At 42.0% G+C, this 17946-nt stretch overlaps 1 protein-coding gene across 1 annotated transcript in view; it reads left to right on the top strand.

Annotated features, from left to right (window-relative positions):
* The window catches only part of ELOVL6 (ELOVL fatty acid elongase 6), a gene marked incomplete at its 5' end in the record, with an annotated part of 74303 nt that extends 58340 nt beyond the window's left edge, over positions 1-15963 (top strand). The window contains 2 exons of the mRNA XM_084205231.1: positions 12318-12469; positions 14362-15963. Coding sequence (XP_084061357.1) covers positions 12318-12469; positions 14362-14786 — 577 coding nt within the window. The 3' untranslated portion in view covers positions 14787-15963. The remainder of the gene's footprint in view (positions 1-12317; positions 12470-14361) is intronic.
* Between the last annotated feature and the right edge of the window lie 1983 nt (positions 15964-17946).

Below are 17946 nucleotides of genomic sequence, written 5' to 3' on the forward strand. Positions count from 1 at the left end.
GATAGACCTCATTACCTTCCCCAAAATTTATCACACGGGATCCTAGCACCACCCAGGCATGCATCCATATGCTTATGGGTCTATATAGCTGTACACATGATATATTATTTCTTGGGGCCCTGTAAAATATTTGCACAATTTCTAAATCAGTCTGAGCTGGCCTGACTTCAGATTTTGGTCCCATCTGAGAACTCAGTTGATTCTCATTGAAAAGCTTTCTAGAAAGTCATCTGGATCACTACAGTAGACAGGTCTGAAAAGCAAGGCTTGTGTGCTTGGTTCAGTGGTAGGGATCTTTTTTAGAAATGGAAGGGGAATTCTCTCAAATTTGCTTTGGGGTTTTGATAGGACTGAGCCCAAACCTCAAAGTATGCGTGAGTTTATGCAAGAAATTTTCTGCCAAGAAGACTGATGATAACTGCAAAGATCAGCACAAGTTGTGCTCACACACATGGTCCTGAGAGCCAGAGAACCTTATTATAAAGTACTTCCAGTACTGCTAGCCAGCAGGTTTTAGGATAAGCAAGCAGCATACTGTACAAAAGTGTTATTCCTCATCTTCCCCTATTCCTACTGTTTTTTGGGGTTTTTTTAAACATTACTGTGGCTTGTACTTTGCCCTGAATGAGTCTCCTTCACCTTCAAGTCTGATAAAGGAGGACTGTGTGAGTGAGCTGCAAGATTGATTTGTTCTCCTTCCCAGTTAGGAAATGGTCAGAAGGAGAGGCTGAGGAGCAGCTGGGCAGCAAAATATCAAAAGGAAGGTTTTGCTGTTGTGGCTTTTTAAATTCTTGGTGTTTTCATGCCTTTGCATTTGTGTATGTTTTGGAGGGACCCATTTCTGTTATTCAGAGCAGTGGATTATAGAGATAAAAGTCTGTAATAAACATAATTGTACCTAATACAGCATTGGTACAGTTCCTGCTGCATTCTCAACTGTACCCTGTGTATTTCTGAGCTTTTGAGTCACTTCTGGGATTTTCTATCACCCTGTAAAGGAGCATATTTAAAACAAGATCCATCAGAGATGCCAACCACTTCATTTTCAGTGGCTTCCTAGAGCAGAAAGCTGCTCAGAACACAGCACCTCATTTTGAACTCTCCAGTGCCAAGGCTGGCTGGAAAGGCTCCCACCTTTCCCAGTCTTTGTTTTCCCCACAATGAATGAGAGCAATGAAATCATGTCATTAAGAAGGGAAGGAGAGATTGTTTTAGCTGCGTCATTCACCAGTCCAGGTAGATGGCACGGCCATGGAGCCATCCAGAGCAGCACAGCAGGGTGGGCAGCAAGGCACTGCAGGCAGCACCTGCTTGTGGGATGGGTGGAGGGGTCAGAGAGCTCCAGCAGGAGAGGGCTGGATGGATGGAGTGCATGGATACAGGAGCTTAGAGCAGAGGAGAGCCACAGAGAATGCCCATTGCTAGTAATCACATTCACCTCCCCAAAGAAAGCCAACATTTTCTAATAGTGCATTCCCTCTCCTCTCTCAGCTGGAGAGGCAAAATTGCAAGTGGGAGCAAAGGCATTAGTCATTGCAAGCTTTCAGGCAGTTTAGGAAGTTAAAGACATTTTCTAGTCGGAAACATTTGTGAAAATAGTGCTCTTAATTATAATGATTTAGTCATTTTATAGATACCTTGTAGCCTTTGAGACACATGGGATGAAAAGGATGTGTACTGTCTTCTTTTTAAAGAATGAGATTAAAATAAGTGCTGTTAAATGACTGTTACATTAATTTTTGAAAAAGTGTTTTTAAAGGTGTTCAGTTCCCATAAGAAAAAAAGTGTATCGTGGAACCAGGATGATTATTCCATTATTTTTCCCTGCCTGTTGTAAGAGAATGAATAATGGTCCCAAATTATTTTATCTATAGGCAAGGCCTTGGAGGACACAGGCATGAGGGAGTTGTTCCTGTGCTTTCAATTTTCTGCTGAATTGTAGTAACTGAGCACATGGTTGTCTAAACACAGTTAATAAGGTGTTGTCTAAACACAGTTAACAAGGGGTAAAATATGGTGGCAAAAACTTCCTTCTTTGTTTTGACAGTTTTACACTAAAATTGCTAGATATAGAATGTGCACATAAATAGCTACCATAGTTCATCAGCACCAGAGAAAACTTGGTAGCATTTTTTCACATCTGTGCCCAAAATTACTTTTCATAAAGGAAAATGTGAGAAAATTATAGCCGGTGTGATTTTTTTTTTCTTTCCCAGTGAAATGCAAACCATGTAGAGCAGAAGGGAGTTCAGCTTAGGTGCTCGGTAATGTCATGATGGTCCTAAATCCTAAACATACAAAAAGAAGCGTTGCAGTCCTCTGAAAGAAATAATCAGATTTTTTCATTTCATGGTGAAAATTTAGGGTTCTGTTTTTGTCCATCATTGACTCACTGGTTGTGTCTTCAGGCTTTTCCTTCATAGATTTGGCTGGATAGAAGCCTTTTAAAAATGGATTTTCCACATACTCCGTTGCTGATGAATAGGATTAAAACTCCATTTTTGTAGTTTTATCAATTGAAGACATAAGTAAAGGAGTTTTTAAGAATATTGCCATTGAATTTTCCACCTCACTTTTGTATCTGCTTATGTCACAAGCAGGAAAGCACCCCATCATGGATTCTGATCCATACCTGATTTTATTCTGGAGCTGACTGGTGCAAAACACCAACAGTAGTTAAAACAGCTGTAAAACTTCCACGAGGGAGAAAATCCAAGTATTTTCTGCTACAGTTAAGGTCTGTTGCTGCAGTCTGGTCCTGTGCAAACTCAGGAGGTGTGACAGTGGGGAGGAGGTGGAAGCATGGATGCCCTTGAAACTCATTTCTTAGGTTCACATATTCTGTCACTTCTGTCCAGCTGTGTCAGGCCAAATCTGCCCTGGTGTTTGCCTACCGTCCTTTCCTAAGAGAAAACAGAGGGAAGGCAAGGGTCTGACTGCCTCTGTGGAAGGCACATCTGGTGTTCAGGCTAGGTCAGAATGTTTTCAGCTGTTGGGTGTTTCTAGGACAGCACAGCTTCGTAAATTTGCACTGTATGTCTCTGCACATCACTCTGTATTTTTAGATCTTGAAAGTGTGCTGCCAAAATATCAAATGTACAAGCAATGCAGTGTTGTTAAGAGGTATGCCAATAGCTTTTATGTCTATAAACTATTTATCTTGAAAGGTATAGGTGTACCTTGGGTAATTAAGATAAAGGACTTTGGACTTGAAGGTTTAGAGAGCAACTTCAAAAAGTTGAAAGAAAATCTTCAGTAGGTCAAACAACTCTGAAGAAAATTCCTCCTAGTGGAGTGTGTTTACGGTTATTTCAGCTATACTGTTTTCAGTGACACAGGGTGAGGTCAGACCTCTTTCTGCTTACATCCAACAGACCTCATGGGTGGGGCAATGAACCACAACTCACAGATTCACAGAATAAGCAAGTTAGGAGAGACCCACAAGGATCATCAAGTCTAACTCTTAAGTAAATGGCCCATATGGGGATTGAACCCACAACCTTGGACTCATGAAGTTGCACGTCATTTCCTATCCCAACTCATATACAGATTTTTGACAAGACAATTAAAATTCAGTTTGCCTCACCTCTCTTTGAAATGGGTTTTATGCTTAACCACCTTACAAGACTATCACCTAAGTAAAGGCCATAAAGTTCTGTGAGGAATTCCTACATAAAATGTTAAGGGCCTTGGAGATGCCCACACAGACAGAAGTCTGAAGGAAGTTACCTGAATAGACCCCAGCTTATGAGCAGCTTTGTACTTAGCAGTTCTTCACGCAGGACCATCTGACCTAAAGCAGTGGCTGGCCTAAATATGATTTAGGTTGGTGACTCTGGGATAGCCCAGGCTGAAGGTGGTAGGTCTTGGCTGTTGGAAAGCAGAGAAGGCCAAGATTTTGGAATGGCAGAGAAAGGTCTGCTCTGTGGAGAGAATGGAGATGCTCATTTAATCTGAAGTGGATGCAGTAAGGAGGCAGAGCCTTCTGGAGAGGTACCTGGATCAGTTCTAGGAGGTAAAACAGAGAAGTGCTTTACAAATGTCTTAAAACAGCAGTCTTTCTGCAGGATCAGGTCTCCCTCTTCATCACTAATAGTTGCATTGCTTGAAAGCACTTTGGAAATGTTGAAAGATGATGAAACAATAGCTTAATTGCATTAATTTTGTTTGCCATTTCTTACAAAATAACAGCTGGGCTGAGTTCAGCAGCTGTGATTTGAGCAAGTGTCTCTCTAGGATTTCAACATAACTCACTGTTACAAAGTCCTACCTTTTAAATGCTTATAAAACACCTCAAAAATATTACATTTAGAGTTAAGGGTGACCAAATCCATACTCAGTACCATTCTTTTCAGACTTTTTTGTACCATATCGCTGTGTATCCTTCACAGACCAAGAGACTGATTAATTTAATTTGGAAAGTTAAACACTCTCCCACAAACCTAGCAAAATATTTTTAATAACTAGGCACAGACTTACAAAGCTGGTTCTTCTAGTCAGTTATTAATATCAATGAATATTTTGTGTAGGCTGCCCTTGTGTCACATTGACCTTTTAGGATGTTGGGTGCCAGATCCTTTTCTAGGCTGTTTTTTGTGAGTTTCGAGGACTCATTATTTTGCAGTGACTTAACAACAGATCTCATTAACTCTGTGAAATCAAAATAAGAGCCATTAATGCCACTTAGGTCACTACGTGGAACCACAGTCAAATGATAGCTTTCAGTCATTGGTCACATTTAATTTGTGCTTAATGACTGACTTTTCACCATACAGTACAAATATCATGATTTTGCAATCAAAGGTAAGTCTAAAGAAACCATATCGTTTCTACACCAGTTAAAATACAGGAAGATACAGGACTTATGGCAGTTCATGGAATTTATGTAACCTAAATTTTATTGAATACCATCAAGACAAACTAAGACAGGAGTCACATTTGAGATAACATTTAGGTGGTCTGACAACCTTTTCGTGACACTATGTATTAAGATTTTTGTAGGCATAATTGATTCCTTCTCTCTTTTAGAAAGATTTGTTCCATAGATTTTTTTTGTTCCAAGATTTTTTCCTCTCTGGAAAATCCAACTCTTTTTTTTTTTTTTTTTAGTACTGCATCATCACATATTGCACATTGTCCAGTGAAGTTGGTGCTGCTCCTCTCTTCCCCCTGCAGAGCTGGCCAGATGTGGACAAATATGTCCATCTGTAGAAAAAAACTCATAACAAGACGTAAGAGGTGATTCATTTAAAAAAAAGAAGTGGAGGAACAGCTACAGTGAAATCTAACCAAACAATCCACAAACACCCAAGAGCAGCTTGGGTATCAGAAATAATATCAAAACAATTGCAAATTCTGATGGGTTGAGTTGCCCCTGTACCATGTTCCTGCACATGTCAATCCCCCAGAAAGCGGGGCCCACAGAACCCACATTCTCTCTCAGTGATACCCTGTAAACATGTGCCCATGGACACAAAAGTTTAAGGAAACTTAATTAGCCAGGAAACGTATTTCTCACTTGTCCTTTGCTTCAGTGCACTGGAAGGTTGGTGCGTGACCAGGTTTTTCACCATCCCTTATCAATGGAGGAAGGAATGCTGTCTCTGTCAGACAGACTCTTAAGGAGCCTACTCTTGTGGTCTTAATTCATTCCCCAGCCTTGAAACAGTCTGGCACATCTGCCCACAAAAGATTTTGGAACAATAGTCTTTGAATAAGTGCCCAGGCACCAGTAAAAGTCAGTAGGCTGTTGGTCCATAATTCTGGTCAGCACAAGCAGACCATAGTGTATCCTTTCCTCACTTGTTGTTACCCAGATAAATGCTTTAACCTGGACATTCCCTTTTGATATTGCTCAACTTTAAAAAGAAACTAGCTTCTCTATAGCCACATCCTGGGAGAACTGAAAAAAATGCAGTTCCTTTTTTTTTTTTTTTTTTTTTTTGGCAGATGATGAGGGCAGACTCCCATAAGCATTCCGATTTAACTGCTAAAATTTTGTTTGACTGCCTTCTCTTTTTGCCATTAAGGTTAGAAGTTTCACAGAGTACTCTGCTCCTAGGGGACCTGAAACTACCAGAAAATATAAAGACAGATTTTAGATTAGAAGCAGGCCAATGGTTCATTAAATCTTCCAACTTTCCCACTGAGCTGATAGTGTAATCACCACAGCAATAGCAATACAGTAAGCACACTGAGATCTGACTACCTCACCTGTCTACACAGGTAATAGTTTAGGTTTATCTTTCTACAGTACAGCTGTAAATATATATTTAGTATGTGGTTGCCATACAAATGCACATTCTCAGAACTGCCCTGTTTGCTAGGTAGGAGCTGTCATCATCTCCTTCCTCCCTGGAATAGGCCATTTCCCAACACTGATCTGCCAACTTTTTCTGCAGTCACCTAGGAAAAAATAATACAAATTTGGAAAAAACCCTTTCCTCTGCTGGTTGGCAAGTGCCCCCTTCAACACCAGCATCCTCTGGAGGTGCCCCAGTGTCTATTGAGTCAGCCAAAACTGCTGTTATTTCTCACATGGCCAAAGCAGGGTCTTATAGGACACCAATAGAAATCTCCTACAAACAGCTTAATTTCCAGCAACAGAATCTGTCAGTTTCTTAAGAAATCTGTCACCTAGCCCTGTCTGCTGTGTTGTTTTTGTGGTGCGTGTCTTTGATGGGCTGGTACTCTGAGACTGCAGAAGAAGAGAGTGATTGGAAAGAAGTTCACCCTTACCAGGCAGAGAAGAAAAACTAGAAGTACTTCCAGAGAACTGCAGAACAAGCCTACCACTCATGTTGAAAATACAAACTTATTTTTAGGAATGAGTTAAAAGCACAGCAAGTGAACGACTGAATGATGTGAGGTGTTCTTTGACATGGAGATGCACCCACCTTGGTACATGGCAATAGCAGGAGTTCCTGAGTTTCTTTATTCTTTTGACTACTGTCCTGTGGGAGACTTCAGCAGTGTTTGATGAAGCCACATTTCTTTTCAGAGTTGTTTCTGATACGTGCTTCCTCCCTGCATTTTCCCAGCGTTGGTTCATAGTTTGTGTGTGTTCTGTTGCTTGGCTAAGCACAGGAGTACTCTGCTGCCCCTTTGTACGGATGCTCCTGTCTCCAGGTGTGCTCTCGAGACCGTCTTGCTGCTTGGAACTGACAGACTGAGGGGTTGCTGTACTTCCCACGCTCCTGTGCTGAAGCAGTGCAACTCCTTCCTCTTTCCTGAGGACTGTGGGATTTAAATCAGAAGGGCACAGAAGGGCCATTTTATAATGCTATGAGATAACTCTTCAGCAGCAGAAGGGGAGCTTGGAATAACTGCCAAGGTACTGCTGCTGAGCAGAACAGGAAGGTGAACGTGGTTTGATTTGTCATGAAGAAAGGTGTAGGAAACTCCACATTCTTCACCTGCTGCCCTTTAGACATCTCAGAGTCTGCCTTTGTAAATATTTCACATGCTAAAATAAAAAAGAAAAAGAGTCAACAAACAACTAAAGAACCTGTTTCCCTGCTTTTCTTGCTGCTATGGTACAAGCAGGCTGCAGTCAGTGTGGTCATCTCAGCTGCTTTCCCAGGACCACTGTCTGCTCAATGTGGCTTTCACAAAGGAGGACTTTGTGCTTTTTGCCATAGCCTTGTGCTTCCAGGGCGCAGACTTACCTGCCAGAACTCCCGTGAGTCACCCTGTAAGCAGGTTGGAGCAGAATTAATATCTTTTCTCTTTTCCAGCTGGGCCTCAGGCTGGGAGCTGGAGCTGGAGCTGTGGGAGCTCTGTCTGGGTGGCTGGCTGGCTCACTGCTGGACTAGCCCAGCACACTCACAGCACACTGTAGTCCAGCACCTCAGAAACTGGTTGAACCAGCTGGGCACTGTATATACAGTTTGCATGGTTTGTTTGGTTAAGTTTTTTTTAAAACCAGAGCAGACACCTTCCACTCTGTGATTATCCTTTAGGACATGTTGCTGTATTCCGTGCTGCACTTCTAAATTTGTTCTTACTTGGAAGTCACGTTCCCTGCTCAGTTCTGCAGCGTTGATCCTGGACTCGGGTGTCCAGAGGTGTCAGGAGCCAAGTGCAAGGATGGGTCTCCATAGATAGCAGCCCTAGCAAAAATGTGCAGTGACCTCCACTCTGAGGAGGAGCTGAGCCTGCTAAAAAGCCACCTGGGGTTGGACTGAAGGCTCGAGGTACCTGCTACTCACTTGGGCTTTTGGCAAAAACATACTTCACTCCCTACTGGCAGGAGACAGCAGAAAGTAGCAATAGGCTTCATACAATAACACCTGCATTGCCTTCCCATCAGCCAGCTCTCCAGCCCTTCTTAATTCTGCACTTACCCCATGCCTGGAATGTGTTTTGAGGCCCTCTGAGTACTGGATTTCTGTGGCCAGGTTTTGGCATCAGGAGGACAATTCCTCATGCCCCTCCTCCCCTCGCCACTGGAGGAGGAGAGGTAGAGAATTCAGGAGTAAAGCTAAACCCAGGAAGAAGACAAGGTGGAGGGTGTTTTTAAGATTTAGCTTTTATTTCTCTATATGCTACCCTGTTTTGATTGGTGATAAAGGAATTTCCCCAGGTTGACTCGGTTTTGCCCCTGATGGTAACTGGTAAAGGATTTCCCTGTGCCTTTATCTCAGCCCGGGAGCCTTTTGATATATTTTCTCTCCTGTGCCCACTTGTGGAGGGGATTGATAGAGCAGCTTTAGTGGGCACCTGGCAAGCCAAGGTCAAGCCACCAACCCCTGTTTGAAAACAAGTTTGAGATGGAAAAATATTCATTTTTATTTTACCCATGGATATATTTTGATAATACCATGGACAGTAAAATATCAACTGATAATACCATGGACAGTAAAATATCAATTTTTTAACTTACCAGAGAGGTCACTGCCTGAAGGGAGGAGAATGTAGGGCACTTTGAGCCTGAATAGATAAGAAAGCTGCATTAGATGATGCAGTTTCTGATCAGTCTCTCTAGTTGTAAAAGACTGTAATTGTACACTAATTCACTGCTACCTTATTTTGAAAATCCCTGCAGATGATTCCCACCAGACAGACTGCTTTGGTAAGCAGTTCATTTCAATACCTCACAAAAGCTACAGCAGAGAGCAGGGCGAGGACAGAATGAAGCAGAAGTGATTTACTGAGTAAGCAATGTCATCACTCTGCTGCACATCATGTCTTTGCAAGATAGAAATTTGTTGGTTGATTTTACCTTACAGAACAAACAAGATTAAGTGGCAGAGGCACAGAAAGCAGGCTTATTTCTCTGGCTCCAAGACACATTTGCAGGCATGCATCAGATCTTTTTCAGTCTCAGTTGGCGCATACTTGTTGGCAAGGCAGTGTTTTGGCATGCACCACTTCTCATAAGCTTCTACCTGCTCATGGTGTCTATTATTAGTTGAATCAGTTACTTGGAGTTTGCTATCCTTCTTTTGCATAAAGCCTTCCTTGGTGAATTATGTGAAAAGGTAACTTGGTTTCTGTTGAGAAAAAAAATACAGATTAGTCTGACTCACACTGTGTAGAACTGTAATTGGGGTCACTTCTAGAGTCATGGAACTAGAGGATGCCACCATTCTGTGGAATTGTAGAAAAGTGTGTGAGTGTGCATCAGTGTGCGTGTGCTCCAAGGAGAGCTCTGCAGTAGCTGCTAAATGGAAAGACAGGCAGAATTACATTAATATAATCTCAAAGACAGCAAAGGGACACTGTAATGCCCCCATGCACAGACTCTGTGGCTCTGTTATCAGTCTGAGTTAGATCCCTGCGTGTCCATACCCAATCACAGTTAGATCACTGTTTGCCTGCTGCTCCAACAAGTGTTCTTCTTATTTGCATTTTTGTTCACGGCACAGAATTCTCTTTGGTTTTAAAACTTTAGTAGCAAACAATTTTTTAGAAAAGCAATACAGCTTCTTTATCGAGAAAGACATATTGCTTGCAGCTATTTGATTTCATTATTTAAAATTTCCTTTTCTCCCTCCATTTTAATGTCAGCACTGAGATACTTACTAATGGGAGAAACCAGTGTATCATTAGGTATTCTGCCTGATCTTCCTCCACCCAGTTTTGCAACCACCCAAAACATAAGAGCAGGCAGCAGCATGCCCTGGCTAGCCTGAGGAGTTCACTGCCTCAGGAAGTGATCAGATCACATCTCTGTCAGGATCTCCTGTCTTCTTGGGAATGAGAAAAAAGAAAAAAAAAAAGGCATGTTTTAAACACCAAAGAGAAGACACAGAATGAGTTGCACCTCATTTCAAAACTCCTCCTGCAGGTTTTGGCACTCTGCTGAGTTTAAAGGACTGATGCCTGAAGGACGTGAGAAAAGTGTGCTGAGAGAACATTTCTGGGAGGAAACCACCCTACGTGGAGAGGATGCACTATGAGCTGTGTGGATGCTCAGAGCTCTGCACTGTCTCCTCTGCATGCAGGGGTGGGTGAACGTGGGAGACTGCAGTGGCTCTCTTGCCTAAGCCTGGGAATATGTGCATTGCTCTGGGCAATGCTAATGGGAAACACAGACTCAGCTAAGCTTCTTCAGCACACCTGGAAACCACAGCAGGATGGTTTTTTACTTGCACATAGCACAAGAGGACTCATCTGGCAGCAGAGCCAATGAGCAAATACCACTGTGCAAAGAGCAGATAATAATAGTAGCTTTGTAAGTGCTCACTGTCATCTGAATTTCCTGATGGTGGGGTGAAACCTCAAGCATCAGAAGGTAATGGTGCAGGAGCAAGGATGCAGCACTCCTCCATGGGCTACCTGGCTGTAGAGCCCCATCTGTGATGCCACTGACAGCCCAAAGAGCAGCAGGCACTGTGGCACTCCACTGGGCTGCAGATTCCATGCAGTGGACAGGGGAGAGCAAGCTGCATTGTTCCTTAGCAGCAGGCAGATTTGACTGGGTATAGCAATGCTGCAGATCTGGAAATCTGAATTCTCTGTGCATATTTTATATAAGTTAGGTAGCAGTTTTAATGTGCAGTAGGCTTGCCAGAACCATCTAGTCTGACCAAGAAGCATAAAAACTGCCATCAAACTCAGCTTTTGAGGCTGCCTTGATGATTGTAAAACGGCAGTTTTTTACAGAATATTGACTTCATAAGACAAGGGCAAGTAACCAAGAATCTGCAGTTTCAGAGGAACTGTTCCTTCTTTCACACACTTTGCATAAATGGTAGCTTGCATTGCACACATGTGTTTATACACCAGTTTTAGGTGGGTTGTTTCGCCTGCTGCCATGTAATAGTCACAAAAGACAGTGAGGCAGAGTGGGAACCAGGTTAGGTCAAGGTCATAAAGAAGTTAGAGGGGAAATAAGATGGAGCTGGGTAGAGGGATGAGGACGTATGGTGCAGGCATAAAGAAAGATATACTCAACTCCTAAATAGATTGTGTCTGTCTTTGCTCAATTTCTTTTTGAAAGCTGCTTCCTTCACCCAGTATTCCTCACAACTTATGCAGGGCCACCAAGCTGCAGTAGTAGACAATGGGCAGGCGTGTTCTTGCCATAAAACAATGAGACAGAACTCCTTCTGCAGAGCTCCTTGCTGGTGAGACAGAAGCCTTTGTTCCTGATATGAGCTGGATGTCAGCCTATCCCCTCTCTAATTGCAGCAATTAATACTGCTACAAATCTGTTGAAGTTTCTCATTTACAGAACATTGTTATCTTACATCTCACTTTGATGAGGTAAAGGTGAATCTGCTGTTTACAGCTTGGTTTAACTACCTGTTTCCTCTGTTAGCAACGACCTCTTCAGGGATGAAATCAAGCATGCACTCCAAAACACTGGCTCTGACTGAGATTCCTCATCAAAATTTGTGTGCCTAAGTATGGCTGTGCTCAGAGCTCCTGTGGATGTAACAAATACAGGGAGAGATGAGAAGAAACTCTGAGGAAACCAGAAGAGTGAATTGGTCCTGATTATATTGCTAATGCAACATTTTATCAACCCATTTCTTGCACTTTTCCAGCCATCAGCATTAAAACTCTGCATGTTGTTTTGAGCTGAAATAGAATGTTTCCCTGCTCCTGAAAGCTGAAGGATCATTCCTGTGGTAATGAAATAAAAAACACTGATGTTAGCATTCCAGATGTGCACCAGGAGATGTGGCTGCAGTCCAGTTTACAGGTCTGAGTTCAGAGTAACTTCCTAGAAGCCAGCAGAGCTTCTTCAACTTTCAAGCTGTCTCAAACTTAATATTTCAGCACAGTTATGTCCTTTTCTTCATAATGGTTTGAAGTGATGGCAAATGTCCACTGACCTTTCCTAATTTTCTCTTTTTGTTTTAAAGTATATTCGGTGCTGTTCGAACTGGTGCTTATATGCTGTACATTTTGATGACCAAAGGCCTGAAACAGTCAGTGTGTGACCAGAGTTTTTACATTGGACCTGTCAGCAAATTCTGGGCATATGCATTTGTGCTAAGCAAAGCACCTGAACTAGGTGAGTACCCTCTCTCTTTCTCTCGTATGCATTTGTGTATTTTTAGAGAAGAAATGTCCATGCAGACAGCACAAGAAGGGTCTCATCACTGTCAAAATCCCATTTAAGTCTCAGAAAAACTGAGTAAGCATAACCAAGCCCAAACTACATGTTCTAGCCCAGGAATAAACTGCAGTGATTATACACAGCAGGGCAGTGAAGAAGTAAAAGCAATCTGGTCCATACCTTTTCCTGAACTACTTGCAGGCAAATAGGAGTGGCGTAATCAGCAGTCACACACCCTGTGGCTACAGTAGTGGAGAGTGGGCTAGAGCAGCTGTGTCAGCAAGAAGCTTTGAGTCAGGCTCTGCCTCCATTCTGCAGCTTTCGTTCTTTAATACACATCTGAGTGTACAATTATGAGCAGTACAGTGCTTCCTCCCTAGACTGTGAAGGCTGTGACTGTCTGCTTCCTCCAAGTAGAATCCAATTTCCCATAATATCCCTAGCTTTTCCAGTCTTGATTTTTGTAAACTTCTCTCTCTCCAGCAGTTTCTTGATAAGGGTTCTTACGATGTGAAAGCCACCTCGAAAGTCAGGCTTCATGTGTTCTCATCCATGGCTTATTAGTGTAAGAAAGGATTGTTTTAATGGAAAGGAGCAGCCCTCCAACTTTCATTTCAGAGGATGCCCTTATTAAACCCCAAAGGACTGCAGCTCTTGCTGTGTTCAGGTGTACAGCAAAAATGAGACTATACCTTTCAGCAGGTAATTTAATTCAGCAAATTAGAGGACAGCAATTCATCAGCATTAAAACTAGAATGAGACAGACACCAGTTGCCTTACTGTGTCAGAATCCCTGGGTTCCCTGCTCCTTACATTGCTGCAAACCCACAGAAATTTAGTTTTTTAAAATGGGGAGCATCAGCTAGAACTGCACAGCAACAATACATTGAAAATATGATTACTCATTAAAATATGAGTCAACATCTTGCAGTTAATGAAGTGAACAGTAGCGTTACGTTTTATTACAGACCTTGTGAAGACAGTGCAGTTTTGCTTCCATCCATGACTAATATTCAAGACTTAGATTTCCTAGGATACTTACACATCAAACTAAGTCCCCTGGTTCAAATCTCAGGGATCCTTTTGGAAACACTGTGTGTATAACAGTGGAAAACAAGTAGCATACATATATATCCAGATAGCTAATTGAGATGCTCATGGCAATCATGAGAAACAGACAGAAGAAAAAAAAGCAGGAAAGATGAATAATACTTACTTTCCTACCATAGTAAGATTGATTTGCAGAAAATGAATGTTTCAACATAACCCAAATTTCATCTTGGAAGTATCCCTTTCAGTATGGTAAGTTGCATATGCAACAGCTTTTTTGTGTATTACTTCAAAAGGCTCTGCTGATTTTAAGTAGGTTCAGTTTGCACGTAGACGTTTGAGCCAGAGGACACTGTGCTGCTTCCTCTGGGTTTTCTGCTCTCTGTCAAGCTGTATTTCTCTTCCAGTCATGGTATATAATGGGCAGTCTCGCAGTAAGAGATACACCTACGTCCACCTACCTCGCCCCAGACTTTTGTGGATAATGTTTGCAGCAAAGGGCTACCAAGTCAACCTATAGAGTTTTCAGATGGAGTTATCTATACAGGAAAATGTTGATGCATTGGTTTGCTAAATATTGCATAGAAATTTGGAGCCAAACTGGCTCTCAGACAGGCTCTCAGATATAGAGCTGAGGTGGATTTCATGCTCTAGTTTATACTCCAGCAAAAGCAAAGGCAAGAGAGCACTGCGTTAACTATGGAATTGTTTGACGTTTGATATGTTTCTCATTTCCTTCCCCTCTTCTTCTTCTTCTTCTTTTTTTTTTTTCTTTTTTTTGTGTGTTTTCATTACAGGTGACACAATATTCATTATCCTTAGGAAGCAGAAGCTCATCTTCTTACACTGGTACCATCACATTACCGTGTTACTTTACTCTTGGTACTCCTACAAGGACATGGTGGCTGGCGGGGGCTGGTTCATGACCATGAACTACGGCGTGCACGCTGTCATGTACTCGTACTATGCCTTGCGGGCTGCCGGCTTCAGGGTCTCGCGCAAGTTCGCCATGTTCATCACCCTGTCGCAGATCACTCAGATGTTGATCGGTTGCGTGATCAATTACCTGGTCTTCTCCTGGATGCAGCATGGCCAGTGCCATTCCCACGTGCAGAACATCATCTGGTCCTCTCTCATGTACCTCAGCTACTTTGTGCTCTTCTGCCATTTTTTCTTTGAGGCCTATATCGGCAAAACCAGAAAAGAAAGGAAGGTTGACTAGAGGTAGAAACGAGAAGCCATAGCTCAGGGTCATCAAGAAAAACAAAATTATAAGAAAAAAAAAAAAGGCACAAGGAAACACATATATGTATGGTGCAGCTAAAACTTGGCAGCTTAGGGAAAGTTAGCATGGTTTAACCCAGTAAGTTTATGATCCTATCATGGTGAGGACTCACTGAATTCTACTCTATCTCAAAGGACTGCTGATGAAAGACAACTTCCTTCTTGTACCTCTCTGCTCTAGAAAAGAAGGAGAAAAGAAGAGAAAAATCAAGAAAAAGAAAGAAAAAAAGAGGGAAGAAAAGAGAAATGGAATAATGTTAAGGGAGGAGAAAAAAGTACATTAAATAAGCAGTGTGTTTCCCCAAGGTGGAGGAGAGACTTTTATTTAAAAAAAGAAAAAAGGTTTCTAAATCCTTTCTAATAATTTCTCTGCATTAAACAAACAAACTACAAAAAAAAAAAAAAAGCAGAGGTGACAAAAAAAATCTGTCTATAATAACAACAAGATTGCAGAATTAAAATCTTTTCCATAGAAGGTTAATACCTTCAGCCAAAATGAAGCCCAAAAATATGTTTCCTGCATGGAAACTGGCTGAACTCCACACTGTGGTTATGTATGGAAAAGAGAAGAGATTGATTTCTCTGCTATGTACTCTGCCAGGAGAGCAGATCTGGGATACAGAGTGACCTTCCTCAGAAGGTGGAAAGGAGCAGTATTTTTACAAGAGTTTAATGTGAAAAGATGCACTGTTGCAATACGTATCTCAGAGAGTGCATTTCCAAGTGCATTTTTCAGTTAAAGGCAAGGAATTTCTGCAGCAGGATAAGTCATAGAGGGTTAAATCAATCAATATTTGCTAAATTACCAGGGGCTAATAGCAGAGGGACGTTCATAAAGGAGAGGGAGACAGATTTTTAGGAATTATCCATTGCTCTTAATTTAGCCCGCAGCAACACCGAATTAAATGGGGGAAATCAGGAGAAATCGCAGTTAGCAAGAAGAGAGTGATTTATCTGCCCGCTGTTTTCAGAACAGAGCCCTGTGGTACAATCTGGATTCTGTGTTTTTGCAGACACAAGAATGCCTGCCTGAGTTGGGAGAGGTGGCAGGACTGTGCGACATTGGTATCACTGTGCTTCTGCATCTGCCTCCTGGGCAGTGCAAAGATGTTCAAAGTGCCCTCCTCTGGTCATGTGGAGATACTACTACAAAACATACCTGGAATAGGTTTTTCTTGAGATTTGTGTTAGGAAAAAATCAGTCTAAATGAAGTAATTTTGCTGCAACAGCTTGACTCTAAAGTCCAGAGAGAGTAATGTTTCATTAAATAAATATATCTCTGCAGAATCTGTACTGTAACATCAGACTGACCGCTTAAGAGACACTTTCTTCTCTGAAGTCAGCTACAGATACAAAGAGAAATGTATTTCACTCTGAACCTTAGAGAGTTAGTTGAGAACAGCCATATTCTTTCAAAGACAAGTAGATTGCATTATCTGTGATATTCCAGTCCTTACAAAGCCAAATAAAATGTGTAAAAGTTCCTAGTATTTCAAAGACGCAAGTATGTAAACTTGATGTTAAATGTGTTAATGTAGTATTCTAAATTGTAACAGCTAGGTAGTTTAACTAAACAATTAGAAGAACTAGATCAACAAAATAGGGACTGCTGTTCTGCATAGAGTATACACACACCTATAACTACACCCATATACACATTCTGTGAATTGTCAACAAGAAAAAACAGCCCAGTGGCAGAGAATCACATTTCCTGGCTAATGCAAAAGATTGTCATTATCTTTCTTGCTTTAATTTGAGATTGTACAGTACAAAGGGTTTTTTTTTAATTATGATTTTTAGCTTTAATTGTGCTGTCATTCATGAAACAGAGCTGCTTTAGTATCCTGTTAAGAGATGACAAGGGCTTTCGGTGTCTCATTATATACAAAAGAAAAACAAATAAAGTTACATTCCATATTATGTGAATGGTCTTACAAATCAAAGGCCTTTTCTGGCTCAAATCGTAATTATAACAAGCAGAAAATGAGTTTACATTTGTGTTATTTAAGTTATTGATGTGCTGACATTATTTTATGGTACAAACCATCGCAAAATGTGATATGCAGTAATGAAGCTATGATATTCATTAATAGGACTACTGTATACGTGGAAATATTAGACAAAACCAATTAAATGTGTAGACCATTTTGTTATACAGCTTGGGAGTAGATAATTATAATGCTGAATAAGCCTTTTTCCTCATGTTTAATTTTGCCCTGGCTAAAAAGCAGGTTAAGAAGACCAGTAAAGAGTGGAAAAGGCAAAATTAAAGTTAACTGCAATTAGCTGATAAAGTGTTAGTAGGAGCCCACCATTGTGCCATTTAGAGCCTCAGTCCCGTGTGTCTTAAGTCTCTCAGACAGAGCAAGAGGGGCTGGAAGTGGTCCAGTGTCTGGAGCTGAAGCTGGGGCAGACTTCTTGGACTCCCTGAAGTCAGTGGAGGCTTTGCTGTGCTTTGAACAGATCCAGTGTGCCTGACTGCCTTTATCTGAGCAGAGGGGAAGGAGCCCTGCATATCTCCTGCGAATTTGAGGCTTATGGCTCATGACTCAAAACCTTTATTGATGGCAAGTGACATCACAGCATGGCAAGAACTTGCTGCCCAACTTTAACACGGGCTTGAAACAGGGTGGGTTGCAAACAGCAATCTACCCTCTTTCATACTCTGTTTTCCTTAATTGCATAGGATTAAACCCCCACATTTCTAGGTGCTGGATGGCAATGCTGGCAATGCCAACACTGATTTCAGCAGAGCAAGAAATTCACCTGCTCTTTCCTCATGTCCCATGGGTACCTCTGCACCATTCCCAGCATCTGCTCCTCATCATGCCCACTGCCCTCCCCGACAAGGCTGGGGGTGAGGAAGGCAGCAGCTTCCCTGCTGCCTGGGAAGCGACTCCAGTGCAGTCACCAGCCTGAGTGACCTCCTCAGCAGGCAGTGCAGATGCACCCCTGGTGTGCAGGGGAAGCTGAGCACCGAATGCAGGGGGTATCCTGGCAGGTGACTGGGCTGCAGACAAGCGTGCTTACAGGGATGTGGCAGCAGGATCAGACATGTAAGGCACAGTGACAAATTAGGCAGCATTTGTTGTCACAC

Source organism: Fringilla coelebs, assembly GCF_963513975.1.
Source record: "Fringilla coelebs genome assembly, chromosome: 4".
Classification (NCBI taxonomy): domain Eukaryota; kingdom Metazoa; phylum Chordata; class Aves; order Passeriformes; family Fringillidae; genus Fringilla; species Fringilla coelebs.